Here is a 16,097-nt window from a genome sequence, read left to right as displayed (position 1 = left end):
AAATATCTAAACGTTTTTAAATCAAGTTATATTTAATTGAATAGAAAAAAATGACTTAATATGTATTTCAAAATTTTGCGAGGGAACATGTTGCATTTTTTTTATTGACTGGCAGATATGTTTTTGGCAGATATGTTTTTGTAATCGACCCACTTAATTTTAGTAATATCTTATTTTCTCATTTTTAAGCATTACATCAAAGTATGAAGATTTGTTTGTCATTTTGTTTGTTTTACTTAAGAATATATACACTTAGCAGAATTTATTATTTAAAAAAAAATATATATATATTTAAAATAAAATAATTAATATTTTAATTATGAAGTGAAATGCATTTGTAGTTTATTTAGTTATTGTACAATAATTATTATATTGTCAATTAATCCAAATATTAATTGAATATTTGTGCTTAATACATTTTTTTGTGTTAACTCATTTTATTTGAAAAAATGACTAATCTGTGAAGTTATCTTAATGGATTAGTAGAGATAACTTAAAATCAATGCATTTTATTAAAAAAATGAGTTTTCTTATTTTTGAGTAAAATGACCACACAGATATTGGCAACTACTCTCCGTTTCATATTTTGGTGATAGTCTAATGTGAGTCTAGTGTTTTGTTGATTGGTCTTGTTGTTCTTGAATTGTCAGCTGCCGTGTGTAGGCTGAGGAAATTAGCAGCTCTTTGGTTCACACCAAGCCTGTGGTTGAATCTGCTTTAATTTAAGTCTATTTTTACTGCGCTCAATCACAGCATGAATGGAGAGTGATGGAGAGGGGTGGTCCTGAAACACAGCTCTTTCTGATGAAATTCACTTTGCAAAACAGAGAGTCGATGAATCGAAGTGGGTGGCAAACAAAGAAACTTAAAACAGAGATGGAAAACATAGAGACTTAAAATCAGGCTGTTTTTTCCAGACCTAAATAATTTTTATAAAGTCATTTAAAATATATAGTTATCATTTTTGTTGATAACCTTTGGATGAATCATAGAAATTAAGGTTTTCTCTTAATACATTAGATTATGTGTAAACTCATGACAAATAAGTGAGTAAATAAAGTGATGAAGTTTCTATTTGTTATTGTTAGCTAATTAACATTTCATTAATGGCAATAAGAATAATAAGAATGTTTATTGTTAGATCATAATATTCCAGGTTTATTTAATAAAATGTACTTCTACAACATTTAAATTTGTTCATTTTTATTTTATGTGAAGTTTATTTATAAACTGAGTTTGAGAGGATCACGTGCTTATGATTGTTGATGGCTGGTCCCGCATCAGCTTTTATTCCTAACTCACTATAAATAACCAGAGTTTTTTATCTTAGTATCCCCCCACCCACCCCTACTCCCCCTTCATTCTAGATGAGCGACACGGTGACCCAGCGATTAGCACTGTTGCCTCGCAGCAAGAATGTCTCTGGTTAAAGTCCCTACTAAACCAGTTGAGGTTTCTGAGAGGAGTTCGTTCTCCCTGTGCTCGTGTGGGTTTTCCCCGGGTTCTCCGGTTTCCTCCCACAGTCCAAAAAACACGCAACCTAAGTAAATTGAACATACCAAATGAATACCATAGTCAAGCTCTTAGCAAGCCATACATATATCTCTCCTTAGCCATCTTTCATTAGCCAGAAATAAGTCAGAGTGGTTCATCGAGATCTACCTGAGGTCAAACTCCCATCTTGCCCTGCTCACAGGAGGGAGCCCAAAGCTCGAGGATCTCATAAGTTCAGGGTTCTCTCCCAAGACAGCACGCCAAACAAGCTTTATTATCAATCATCAGCGAAGTGGGATCTTGAAAATACTTAAAGTGTGATGGTAAAGTAATTTATATAAAAAATATATATATACAAAAAATATTTCAACCTGAGCAAAAAGGGACTGTAAAATTATTTATAATGTAACAAAAATATTTACAACTGATCAACATTTACAGTCAAATTTATAATATAAAAATATAATCAATTTCTGGTATTTTGAACTTTCTATTCCCTGACAAATGCTTAAACAGAATGTATCACAGTTTCCCCACAAAAAGATTTACAACTGTTTTTGACATTGATGATAATAATACAAATTTATTTTGCATCAAATTATCATATTAGAATGATTTCTGAACAATCAAAGTGAAGTAATGATGCTCATCTTTCAGCTTTGCCATCACAGAAGATTAAATAAATTGATTAAAAATGTATTAACAGGAAGTTATTTTCAATTGTACTGTATATTTTAATAATATTTCACTCTATAAGTGCTATAAATCTAAAGGCATTACAACTGTTTTTAACATTGATGATAATAATAAAAATGTCTTGTTCATCAAATTATCATATTAGAATGATTTCTGAACCATCAAACTGATGCTCATCTTTCAGCAAATTATTCAAATGCAAATTAGTTGCAATTAAAATGTATTAACACTGGAACATTTATTTTGAATTGTACATTTTAATAATATTTCACTGTATAAGTGATTTAAACACAATAAAAAAATTCCAAAGATTTCCTTTAAAAATATTGAACCCCAAATCTTTGAACAAATAAATGTAGCTCAAATCTGTAATCTCATATAATTCTCTAATATCATTCATTGTAAGTTTCTGAGGTTGCTGAAAGTTTTGAAAAGGATGGCTGAGATAGATGTTATGTCACCATACGGTGAGTCACTTGCACCCCAGTTACATCATCACCATCATCATCTCTATTATAAACTTGGCATGAGGTGTTTCACTGATTCGGGCTTTTTGGATGCACACACTGGTCCTCTAAAACCCTCTCAAACCCAACCATCGAGAACAATTGGCTGTGAGGAAAAAAAACCCATGAGTCATAGAGAGCCAGAGCTTGTGTTTTGTCATCACGGCAAGCTGTTATCACCACTATTATGAGCACAGACAGCTGAGACGAGACAGAAAAGCGCCTAGTAGAGTTGGTAAAAGTAACTATATTTCAATAAATCAATATTGGTTAAAGGTGGTTGAAGCAGTTTATGGTTTAGTCCATTTAAAGGGTTAGTTCACTCAAAAATCAACATGCTCTTATTAAATACTCAACACCTTCATTTCATAAAAAACTTCTGAGACCTTTGTTCATTCTCAGAACTCAAATGAAGATATTTTAGATGAAATCCGAGAGCCTCCTCATCCTTCATAGACAACAACGGTCCCGAGATGAAACAAAAACATTGTCAAAACAGTCCATGAGGTTCAACTGTAATCATACAAAGCTCCACTTTCGTGCGCCAAAAGAAAACTGTATAACTGAATACTAAATTTTGTGTGAACAAACGGTTAGGCCTACTAAAGAATGGTAAGCATTATTTTTATATTTCTTTTGTTGTATTTATATCTGTCTAACTGTTTGTGATTTGCTCATTTGCATTACTTACTGCTTACTTGTCTTAAATAAAGCTTCAACTGTACGTACATTAGCATAGTACATTTGTTGTCTCTAGTACTAAAATTGGATTTAAGAATTGAGCAATTTATCAGAACGTTAAAGGTTTAAAGTGCTTTGAAATTAGCATTTTTGATTCAGAATTTGACAATCTAAACTGAAACATGAAGACAGGGTATATAGTAGCTCCTCATATTTAAACAAAAACAGCCAACAGCATTTCGTTTTTATAACAGTTCTGCAATTGAGAGTAATTGAGATCAAGTTCCTCAAATGAAAAGCAAATGAGAAGCGTCTTGAGGGGGGTGGGGCATGTCAGATAATATAGAGCATTTGATTGGTCTGAAGATTTAATGAAAGTCTAAAGTATGAGTTGATGTCAAAAAAACATTAATACAACTAGCTACTAGCACTCCAGCTTATAGATCCTTAAAACTTATACTGATACTAACATCTAAAAAAACTTTATTTTAATTTCACCAGACTTTTAAATAGAGCAAAACAACATTTTTGTTTGTTTGTTTTGTTTAGTTTTATTTATTATTTATTTAATAGTTTTTTTATTAGTTATTTAATGAAAATTGGGTGAATGAAAACCTGAATTCAAGGTTCATGCTCAACATTGGGCCACGCTTGATATTTTAAAAGGAATAGTTCACCTGAAACTGAAAATTCTGTCAACATTTACTTCTGATGAGCACAAAAGATTTAGAAAAATGTTGAAAACCTGGAAACCATTGAATTCTATAGGATTGTTTTTCCCTACTAAGGAAGTCAGTGGTTGCAGGTTTCTAAATAAATTTAGAGAAACTCCTAAAGAAACTACATGATGAGTAAATAGTGAGCAAATTTACATTTTTGGGTAAACTGTCCCTTTAAGACTGTCAATGGGTTATTTGCACAGCTAGTGTTTTTCAGACAATGACGAACTTCCTGTGAAAGCTTAATGTGACTATTTTCTATATCATAAGGTTCCTTTTACAGCATTGATGTTGTAATGTAATTATAATACAATCAATTAAAGACTTAAGCATTCATTTAGTTGTTCAAGCGTAAAATGAGATGAAAGACCATTTAAACTCCAGCGCCATCAGGATTAGCAGACAGAAAGTCCATTGAAAATACTGGGGTAAAATAAATTGGCGTATTTTAAAGACATGGCGAGGGGATATTGAATTAATTGCAGTGCTACTTGTCCAGTCTGAGACCCACTTCTTACTGTATATCTATCAGGCAGTGAAGATCACTGATTTTTAAAGAAATCAGACCTTAATCATGGCAATTTTATAATGAAAAGGGTTCACCAGAAGTTCTGAGGCTGGCTGGCTAAAATGAAAAGTCTGTATGCATATACCCCATTAGCGATAAAAGCATAAATATTGTCAATTCAGTTAGTGCTGTGCTGTTGTAATATTTCCCCATGGTATCAAAAATAGTATGGAGATTTGTGAAATTCTTCAGGGTATCACATATAAGTCAGAAATTCCAGTATTGTGAAAACACTAGAGCCTACCTTACACTGGACCACAAGAGCTGAGAGACTGGCTGCTCTTTCTCCCTCCTTGAGCTCTTTCTTCCTCTGCTCTTTCTGTTTGGAGTCAGACTTTCCTCCTGCGTCACTGCTGTCTCCTTCATCTTCATCATCCCCATCCTCATCAGACCTCAGGCTCTTTTCACTCTCTTCTGGAGACTCGCGCTCCTCTGTGGAGTCGTCCACCGTGCTCTCGCTCCTCTCCTCGGGCTCTCCAGGCTCTTTGCTGTCTGCCAGGGGCGAGCGGACATGAGACGGGATGTCCCGAGTCTCTCCACGCAGACGGGGGATGTTGCCCTCTAAAAGGCGTCGCTGCACGATGCTGTGGGGTTGCTGCATGGGGAGGGAAAGAGAAGGGAATTTTGTTAGTTGTGAGTTTGAGTTGGCTTGTTTCTGCAGTTGGTATATTTTTGAGAGTATTTACAAAAAAATTGTGTGTGTGCATGGAGAATCTTGATGTTTTATTGTTGCATTTGGTGGATACTGAGTCTCATGATGAAATGAATTAGAGTTTTAGAGGTCCTAAGTTGGTTTTTGGCTCATTATTTGACTCAAGGATAGACAGAAAAATAACTAATAAAAAATAGCAATTACATTACAGTATAAAACATTAACGATGTTAAAATTACATTTAAATATTAAATAAAACCATAAAATGTGTGGACATACAAAAGAATGGATTGTAATGTCTCGCAGGACAACAGTGCTAAATAAATGCATCATAAATACAAACACATTTTAATATTTAGCACGTTTAATATTGTGCAAAGGAGTTAAAGGTTGAAGCAAGCAGCGCAAAATGATTGTGGTACATTTATAGTAAACTTCATTTTCATTATTGAGTCCTTGTAAGCTGGAGTTTAGATAAAGTGCCAGGTGCATAAGAGAGAAGAGTGTTCCCATCAATCAAAGTTTATTTCTAGAGCACACTTAATTACAACCTTTGGTCGACCAAGGCGCTGTACAGTAGCAGTAGCCGGTAAAAACAGCAATACACTACAATAAAAACAACAATATAACACAATAGTAACAACAGTAAGAGTTTCTAAGAAAGAATCAGTTTAGTATAGCCTGAAACCGCCATTATGGAATGGAATGCACTTGTAAAAAGAGGAGTCTTTAACATCGATTTAAAAATAGATACACTGTAAAAAATCTTGTGTGCTATTTACTTAAAAAAATATTAGTAACACTATTGCACGTATTATTTTAAGTAGTTTGAAAACTTGATTTTTTTTTTGCAAAAAACACTTGAATGAATCATGTGAAAATTACAATTTTTTTTGAGTTTTAGATGAGGATTTTAATATTAGTGGAATGTGCTTTCATAATTTAAGCAAATCCACCACCATTTACTCATATTTAATTTTTTTTAGCTAAAACCACTTGAAAGAATCATGTGAAAATGACTAGGTTTTTTTGAGTGAAAGAGGATGAATTTACTATTATTAGTGGAATGTGCTTTTATAATATATGCAAATAAATCACCATTTACTCAAATTTATTAATGAAAATTACTCATTCATAAAATGTAAAATATATAATTTAGAATGAAATACATACACAATGTATATTTTGTATTCATGTTACACTGATGACAAAATGGTACATACAATTTGTTAAACAAATCTATTTAAAATTTACAGCAATGTTAAGATCAGATAAAAGTCCTTTATCCATGTCATGGAAAAAAAAATTCTGTCAACTTTCTTTTGGGTGCTATTCAGATTTTTAATGGTAACTTATTCCATATTTTCAGACCCACAACTGCAAAGACTCTATCGCTCCTGCATTTGAGACAAGATCGGGGTGTTTGCAATAGATGGCAGTCGGAATTTGATCTAAGCGATCGAGTTTGTAGTAGTGATCAGATCAGAAATAGTTCTATAAACAAAGTTTTATAAACAAAGAGTAAAATTTTATAGTTCACTCGTAAATGAACCTGCAACCAATGTATTGATCGCAATATTGGTGTGATATGGCCATATTCGTGGCTACTCTTGAGCAAACGGGCGGCCGGATTTTGGACCATTTGAAGACTAGAAATAGAAGATGAAGATAGACCAAGATATAAATAATTACAATAATCTAATCACGTGGAAATAAAAGCATGAATAGTCGTTTCAAAACCCTTCCTGCTTAGGAGGTTTTACAGGTGGTTTGTCAGCCCACTCATCTGAATGAAGCAGAGTTTGAAATGCACAATGTTTCCAAGAGAAATGGTGTGATTAGGAAAGTGTCTAAAGTGCAAATGTTCAACCTGGTGGAAGATTCAGAGAGATGAGAGGTGGTCTTTTCTACAGGTGGTTTGTTAAGCCCACTCACCTGTATGGGGCATAGTACTCAAGAATGCATGGGGGTGGACATGATTTCAGAGGGGTGTAAGTTGACTGGAGTTGAGGGATCTAACAGCCTTTGGAAAGAATCTGTTGAGTAGTCTAGCTGAGCAGGCTCTAATAAAATAGGTTCATTATGAAAATGTTAAAATTTCAGGCAGTATGATTATATATATTTATATATATGTATATATAATTTTTGACAATTCTGAGTTTTGACAAAAATTATGAAATAAAGTTCCACTTACTGTAGGTGAAAAAAGTCAGAATAGCACAAGAAAACACAAGTTATAAGGGGAAAAAGTCAAATCTGGCTTTTTTCTTTGTAATTGTGGATTTATATCTGGCAACTTGAGGGACAAACTCAGAACTTTATTTGGTCCCACTTTATATTAAGTGTCCTTAACTACTATGTACTTACACAGAAATTAATAATTCGTTACAATGAACTTATTGTATAAATACATGTATTTACTGTGTACTTATGCTTGATTAAATACTTGTATGTAATTACATCTGTAATTACATTTGTAAATACACTGTTGACCATCCCTTACACCTTAACCCACCCTTAAACCTACCAATACCACCAAACCTGTCCATAACCTACCCCTATCCCAACTCAAGAGCACCACAAGTGTTCTCAAATACAGTATGAACACAGTAAGTACATTGTATTTATTTTTTGATGCAAGTACATAATAGTTAAGGACACTTAATATAAAGTGGGACCCTTTATTTTCTTTGAATCGTGACATCCTACAATTGTATTTTTTTTCTAGCAGAGACGGGCTCCCATGATGTTTTCCTATGACTAAAACTACTGGGCCAAACTACTTTCTAATTTACAAGAAACTAATTTCTTTCAATTGGATACACAAGCATTATCAGTAAGTACCAGAGGAGCTATTACATCAAAAATATAATCCCCTTTCCACATTGCTGCAGTTTGGAAGCTGCTGGGAAATAAAACAAGTTCATGTGTGTTTTATTATTCAGTTTTCCATTACAGAGTTAGACAATAAAAACAGTCGTCGAGTTCTTTAGTTAACAATTAGACGGCGCCACGGTGACTGCCATCACTTTAATGACTGATGAAATCTGTGTTTTGTTTTGGCCACAAATATTGTTCATTCCCAGCAGATGTCATTAACTTCTAATGTATTTCTTTAAGTAGTGTTAAGGGGAGGAATGTTTTAAACAAATGTGCTGAAGCTGTGTATGTTTCTCTCTCAAACCACTACATCAGTTGTGCTTTATTAAAGAAGACATACTGTAATATATATATAAAAAAGATGTCAAATGGATCTCTGGTGTACCCAGAATGTGTCTGCGAAGTTTCAGCTCAGAATATCCCATATTATTTATTACAGCTTACCCCAAATTGCGTGTGAGCACAAACATTTTTGTGTGTATCTCTTTAAATGCAAATGAGCTGCAGCTTTCCAAAAAAAAAGGGCGGAGCCGCTATTCTGACACTCCAGAAACAACAAAACAAGATAATCTCACTCAGCTAAAATAGCAGATTAAAGCTTTACGTGTTCAAATCAGATGAAGAGCAAGAGTTTAGATGTACTTTTAGATGTTTCTAAATGCTGATTGGATACATTTAATATAGCTAATTGTGGAGTAAAATATTTAGTAAACTCATAAATTAGCATATTACTGCTCTGTTTCATTTTGGTGGCCTTTTTTTTTTATATTACACTATTAGTACACTCCTCTAATCTTTAAAGAAAGACATTAGTGTGTATTATGAACCGTGAATATTGTTTTGCTAGTACTTATGTGTATTTAAATATCTGAAATCGAAAATAAATGTTATTTGCTGATTTCTGACAGCAGAATGTGACTCTGGCTTAGCGAAAGCCATTGCAGGAAAGCAGATTTGAATTTAGCTGCTGATTATGTGACACACTCAGTATTCTAATCACAGTTGTCTCCTTTAACAGACATATTGTACAAATGAAATCATTGGTTACAAACAACATTCACTGCAGATTCTATTTAACTCATACCCATCACCTCCACTCAGCTTTTGAAATGTTACCATCAGGACGTAATGTAGGTTTAAAACTGCTAGAGCCCGAAGAAATGCTTATAAAAAGTCATTTGTCACAATTGCAGTTGCTGTCCTAAATCAGATCACTGTTTGATGTGAATTGGGTGGTTATTGAGAATGATCTGTAGTAATATGTGTGGAGCAGTTGGTTGTCTATTCATATGGTTGTCCTGAATGTTGCTATTATGTGACTGTTTTATTTATGTTACCATTGTTAGACAATTTTCTTTTCTGTGCCTAAAACAAACAATAAACTAACAAGCAAATACTTTTATAGCACAAAAATGTCGCACACCTCAAATAAAATGTCTCATGGGTTCCTCAAACGATATATGAGCCTTTATTTCAGTATTGTTGGGCCTTTAGATATTAGTGGTTGATTTTGTTATGCTGCTGTATTTCTTTTAGCTAGAGAGCCCAATATCTCAGGTTTATTTGAGCAACAAATCCTACAGATTGTTGTTTCTGACAGAATATTAGATGAATAAGGTGATGTGTGTGCTGTACAGGTGCTGTGTTTCTGTATGAGAGGTTGTGCGTCTCTGTAACTCGGTTAGAAAAAAGCTGCCATTTCCACAGCAGGCGACCTGAGGAGACCAGACTGCAATCTGATCTGCTTTTAAACTTTCTCTGCCTCTCTAATAATACAATTATCAGGACCTCTTGAAAGTGCCACTCAGATATTCTCAAAGGGGAGGCTGAAAATACACAGAGAAATCTAGATCTTTCCTTCCTTTTCCATACCATCTGTTTCATCTACTGCATGTAGAGCTGGTCTTTTTACGACAGATAATACAAGACATATTTACTCATATTTTATTACATATATAATACATTATTTTGTTACATATACATAATAATAGTTATTAAAAACAGCAATAATAATAAATATTGTATATATATTCATATATATATATATATATATATATATATATATATATATATATATATATATATATGCTATATATGATTTGCAAAATATACACATATATATATATATATATATATATATATATATATATATATATGTATATATATATATGTGTGTGTGTGTGTGTGTGTGTGTGTGTGTGTGTGTGTGTGTGTGTATTGTAATTTTGTTGTTTTTTGAGATACTGATGAATGCATCTAAAATGCAATAAGAACATAATAATTGAGTAAAATGTGTGTGTATATATATATTTACTTAAGTATCTAAATTTGATTTGCAAAATGAATAGATAATTATTTTATGTACTGTATTTATAGAATAAATAATAATGGGAATTAATAAATATTTATGTAAATATGTAGAGTAACTGAGCAAAACTTGCTAAAATAGAATAATAATAATGTTTCATATTTATAAATTACATTATTTAGAAATCCATACATTCATAGATATATGTTTATGCATATATTATACATAATATGTGTGCATTTATCTAATAAAAATAGGTTAAAATGTATTTGCATAAAAATACTGTACAATAATTAAGTAAAACATGCTAATATAATAATAATAATAATAATAATAATAACAGCAGTACACTGCAATAAGAACTTTTTGTACTTAGACTTTTTGTCTTGTTTGTCTTTGTCAGTTGAAATCAAAATTATTAAACCCCCTTTGAATTGTTTTTTCTTTTTTTAAATATTTCCCAAATTATTTTTAACAGAGCAAGGAAATGTTCACAGTGTGTCTGATCATATTTTTTGTTCTGGAGAAAGTCTTATTTGTTTTATTTCGGCAAGAATAAAAGTAATTTTTAATTTTTAAAAAAAATCCTTGTAAGGTCAAAATTATTAGCCCCTTTAAGCTATATATTTTTTCGATGGTCTACAGAGCAAACCATCATTATACAATAACTTGCCTAATTACCCTAACCTGCCTAGTTAACCTAATTAACCTAGTTAAGCCTTTAAAAGTCACTTTAAGCTGTATAGAAGTGTCTTGAAAAATATCTAGTCAAATATTATTTACTGTCATCATGGCAAAGATAAAATAAATCAGTTATTAGAAATCAGGTCGCTTTGATCTTGAGAGTCTCTTACCACAATGATGTAGGCTATAGAACACACAGGATCACTCCGGTAAAACATAATCGTAAATGCGAAAATGAAAGAAACACCACTGAAAGGGGTTCCATTTTGTCAAGTTTACCCTGCTTTCAGCATAATTGTCCAACATGTTTAAAGCAATGTCGAGGGGTTTAAAAAAATGATCATTGTATTGTTCTTCTGTATGAAGCAAATTTAACAAATCACATCACATCATTTGTTTCTGTAAATGAATAAGCAGTGTCTGTAAGCATCTGGCTGTCAGTCTTTGACATGACTGGACTTTGGTCCCCACACCTTGATGCACATGACAATGTGTACTTATCTTTTTTTAAGTAAGGTGTAAATCGCTGTCATGCATGAATGAGTGATATTTCTGCACTTTACACATAATAATCCATGATTTAAGACCCCCCAAAATTTCACAAATCATGTTTTCAGGGGAGCCCTTGCCTTATTTAGGGCAGCCGAGCTCCCCTGTAGATTTCATCTTGTTTGCACTAGAAACAAAACAAAAACTCTGAGAAAAGCACTTTGTATACTGTAAAAAGTGAAAACTTAAATTACTTTGACTTGTTACAATTAAAGGAAATAAGTTTGACAAACTTAATTTATGACAGTTTTAGTAATAAATTAAGTTTGTTCTTTTAGGTGTAGCAAGTTTTAGTCATTTATGTTTTAAGAAAACAAGAATGGAACATAAATACAGTACAGGACAAATCATTCAATATAATATTGTTAATGTAACAATAATAGTGAAACTACTTTTATTACCGTACAAATAATTCCCTTCCCATGTTAATATAAAAATAATACTTGAGTTTTGTGGCAAATACAAGTATTGCTTATTATTGACAGTGAACAATAATTATACTTGCCATAAATAAATGACCAAAACCTGTTACACTTAAAATAACTAACTTAATGTATTACTGAAAATACATTTGTCAAACTTAATTTATTTATTTGTAACAACTCAAAGTAATTTGTTTAAGTTTCCACTTTTAATAGTGTACATGTACAGCAGTACACATCTTTATGTAACTGTCCCTGTAGAATTAAAAGCACAAATAAAAAGAATATTATTTTGATTATTATTATTTTGAAAAGAAAGCAAGTGAATTTAAGCCTGCTGTATCCCAATTTACACAAACACTGAATCAAAAAGACCTTCGAAGGATTCCTTCTGTGCTTGTGTCAACCATTATCCCAAATATTAATGTATCCCAATTATAAATGTGTCAGCTCACCCAAACATGATCTCAAGGTATTTCCTCCAGCTATGCAACACTATTGATCCTCAGCTGTGGGTTGCATGCTGTGTAATAGCATTTTTACAATAGACTTTTTGTATATTGATTGGAACAGAGTGCATTGTTCATGTGGCCGACAGCAGAATCCCACATCACAATGACAGTTTTGTTCCTTTTTGATTTTTGCCTTAAAATAAGCCACTCATTTTTCACCAGCCACTCCACATGCGTAGCTTTTCAGACACTTTCATTAAATATAAAGCCACATAGGTTATAGAAATTCATTTTCTTATTCGTCGAGCTTCAATACAAAATCAGACATTGAGTTTGATGAAACTTTATCCTGACACCAAGTCAAAGGCTGAGATGGTATTTTGCAAAGCTCATTTTATCCCAGCGTGATGAAATGACCTCCAGAAGAGCCCTTGCGTTCCTCGTGACACCCCCTAACAGAATGAGAAAAGGCGTCCAGCTGTGACCGGCCTGTTGACCAAACGGCGGACTATCTTTACTGCTGCTCTACATCCACACGCAGGTCGATTAGATGGCTAGAAATGATTTGATTGCACTGCCTGAACACAAACACATCGCTCTTGTGTCTGGCAGCTTGTCCTGGTTGACTTTGGACTCAGATGTTGCATACGTTTTGGAGCTTTTTCTTTTTCAAAAACAAAAAGGTGGTTTATTTTGATGCTATCTCATGGCAGTTCATCACTTTTTAATTTAATAGCTAATTTGTATGAATTTGTACAATCTCTCAATCATACAATTTAGTACGATTTGCTCATGCCACAATTACGGGTGGAGTTTGGTGCCATGCCTCCTTTTAAAAATTGTTCGTTTGCATACAACTGAACTCTTATGAAGGTCTTTGCACCCTGAATTCATGTAGGAAAAATTTGTCAGGTAAACAAACCTTACACACTGAGTCCAATGCATATTAATTAATCCATTACAGAAAAACACAAAACATTTCGGAGTCAGTTCAAGCATACTTTGTTCTCTCTATTCTCCAAAGTAGAAAAAGAAAGAGGAATATGCTACATATTGTGTTCATGTAATACTAGCCTACATAAGGAAGGAGAGTTCACCTTATCAAAGGGCTGCACTACGATTATCCCGAAATGCAAAGTTTATTTCAGGAAATCAGTGGAATTTTGATAGATTGCTTGTGATACTTCACACATTCACGGACGTAAACAAATCCCGAACAGAGATTGGCAGTACCCTATAGACATTATAATAGATGGCGGCTGCGTTGACGTGTTGAAATAACTGATTGAAAGAGGACCATGCTTTCTATTATAATGTCTGTGGGCAGTACGTCATGGACACACATACACACCAAGCAGCAGCAGAGGAGAGGTGCGCCAGTTACTGAATCCAGTATATATGGGTTTTTAACTGACCACCACATTCTGTCTTTATGTTATGCACTGTGTTTGTCATAAAGTTATCTGTGGCTCAAGTTATGGCATTCTGTATTTAGCTTTTCGCATGTACAGTGGCTCTGAACTGTCAAAACACCTCTCAAAGTGCTTTTTCGCATGGGAAAAGTGAAAAAAAAATCAAACCTGGTTCAGTTTTTCATGAAGGACAAACGTTTCGGAGGCAGTGTGTCAATGCGATTAACACAATGTGAGGTCGAATTAATTTTTTAGCATGCAAAAATTCTGCACAAAAAATATATATTTTTTAAATAAAATAATTAGAAAAAAAATTCATAATTTTTTGTTCATTTTTGCTGCTTGTTCAAACTACTTATTTAAAATGAGCTGAATAAATACAATTCTTGAGGTTTCTTTGGACAACTTAATTGTTTTATGTTCAATCCACTTAAATTTGTAGAAACAAATAAATTAACATAATCGATTTGTGTTGGGACAACATGAAGGTATTGTGCGGAACCCATACTTTTTTACAGTGTAGCCACTAAACTAACAAAACATAAAATGAGCTACTGTATGTTTTCTCGTGAGATCAGGCTGTTTATTTACAAAGGGAAACTTCAGTTAATTCTATATGGTTCTTTTTTGAGCCAATCGGGACTCGCAAATCGTGAATGCACACAAGAGTACCAATCAGAATCAATATGAGAGATATTGTAGCTAATATATATCCAGGGGATACTCATCCTGAGGCCCTCAGACTATGAGCTCCACTGATTCGATCCAAGACCAGCGACAAGATGATCCCAAGTTTTCCATAATCCTGGACCAGGCCGTATCTTGAGCAGCTGCTTTGGTGGTCATGGAGGAGTGGAGAGCATGAGACTGATTCCTGTGATGCTCCAGGGACAGACGAGTCTTCGCTGAAGTCCAGCATTCTCCAGCCTCCGGCGCCTAGACTGCAGCTCTACACAAGACGTTTGGCCATAGGAGAAATTGTCGTGCCCAACTGAGCCTGTTTCTCTCGAGGTTTTTACATTTTTCACTTTTGGCAATTGGTGAAGTTTTTTCCTCGCTGCTGTCGCCACTGGCTTGCATGGTGTGGGATTTGTAGACCTGGCTTCGATGGATTTTCTCTTCAGTGTTTGGACTCTCAGTAGTGATTATTAACCACACTGAACTGAGCTAAACTGAACAGAACTTAAACACGGAAAACTGGACTGACACTGTTTCAATTCACTATAATCTTCTATGTGAAGCTGCTTTGACACAATCTACATTGTAAAAGCGCTATAGAAATAAAGGTGAATTCAATTGAATTGAATTGAATATTGTCATAATTTCATGTCCCTAAACTTGATGAAATTTTAGGGTTTTTTTCTTCTGTTGAACACAAAACTTACTTTGAAGTAGCCGTTGACTTCCATGGTGTGTTTTTTTACTATGGATGCCATTGGATGCATTTTGTTGTACCAAAGTTTGGATAATTTCAACAATTTGGAAGCACTTTAGGACGAGAAAATGGTGAGCAAATTTTCATTTTTGGGTGAACTATCACTTTATGTCTATATGTAAAGTCATGCAATGAGCGATAGTAAATATCTATCTGTAATATACATATAAAAATAAATATAAAATGGCTGTTTAAAGAAAAATAAAAAACTTTTAAAAACTGAACCCAACGGTGCAGAATAAACTTCCGCACATTTTAATTCAAAGCTCATAAACATTTTACCTTTTTGGAAAAAACAAACAAACAAACAAATATGTCTGTCAAAATAATAATGATAATAATATATATTTATTTATTTATTTATTTATTTATTTAAGATTGAACTTAGTATCTTTGTCTGAAAGTAGAACATCTGAATGCAAAAGTACTGTTAGGGAAATAACAAAACTCTTCACTAAATGTCTTATTTAGTTTAGTTTTTGTTTTGTTTTTATTCTTCTGTAATGTTAACTGTTTGTCCTTCCTTATTGAGGAAGAATAGTTTTCAGATAATTAGCAAATCAAATAATGCAATTCTCCTCAATGCGACCCGCAAGGTTTATTTATGAACTGTATGTGGCATTAGCTCATTCCCTCAGT

General features: G+C 33.3%; 1 protein-coding gene across 1 annotated transcript in view; it reads right to left on the bottom strand.

Annotated features, from left to right (window-relative positions):
• The window catches only part of nrip2 (nuclear receptor interacting protein 2), a 50,065-nt gene that overhangs the window by 19,463 nt on the left and 14,505 nt on the right, over window positions 1-16,097 (bottom strand). Inside the window, exon 2 of the mRNA XM_056455696.1 lies at window positions 4,909-5,259. Coding sequence (XP_056311671.1) covers window positions 4,909-5,259 — 351 coding nt within the window. The remainder of the gene's footprint in view (window positions 1-4,908; window positions 5,260-16,097) is intronic.

This window comes from Danio aesculapii, chromosome 4 (genome assembly GCF_903798145.1).
Source record: "Danio aesculapii chromosome 4, fDanAes4.1, whole genome shotgun sequence".
Lineage (NCBI taxonomy): Eukaryota > Metazoa > Chordata > Actinopteri > Cypriniformes > Danionidae > Danio > Danio aesculapii.
Note: the sequence above shows the minus strand (reverse complement) of the source record. Positions and strands in the feature narration are given on the sequence as shown.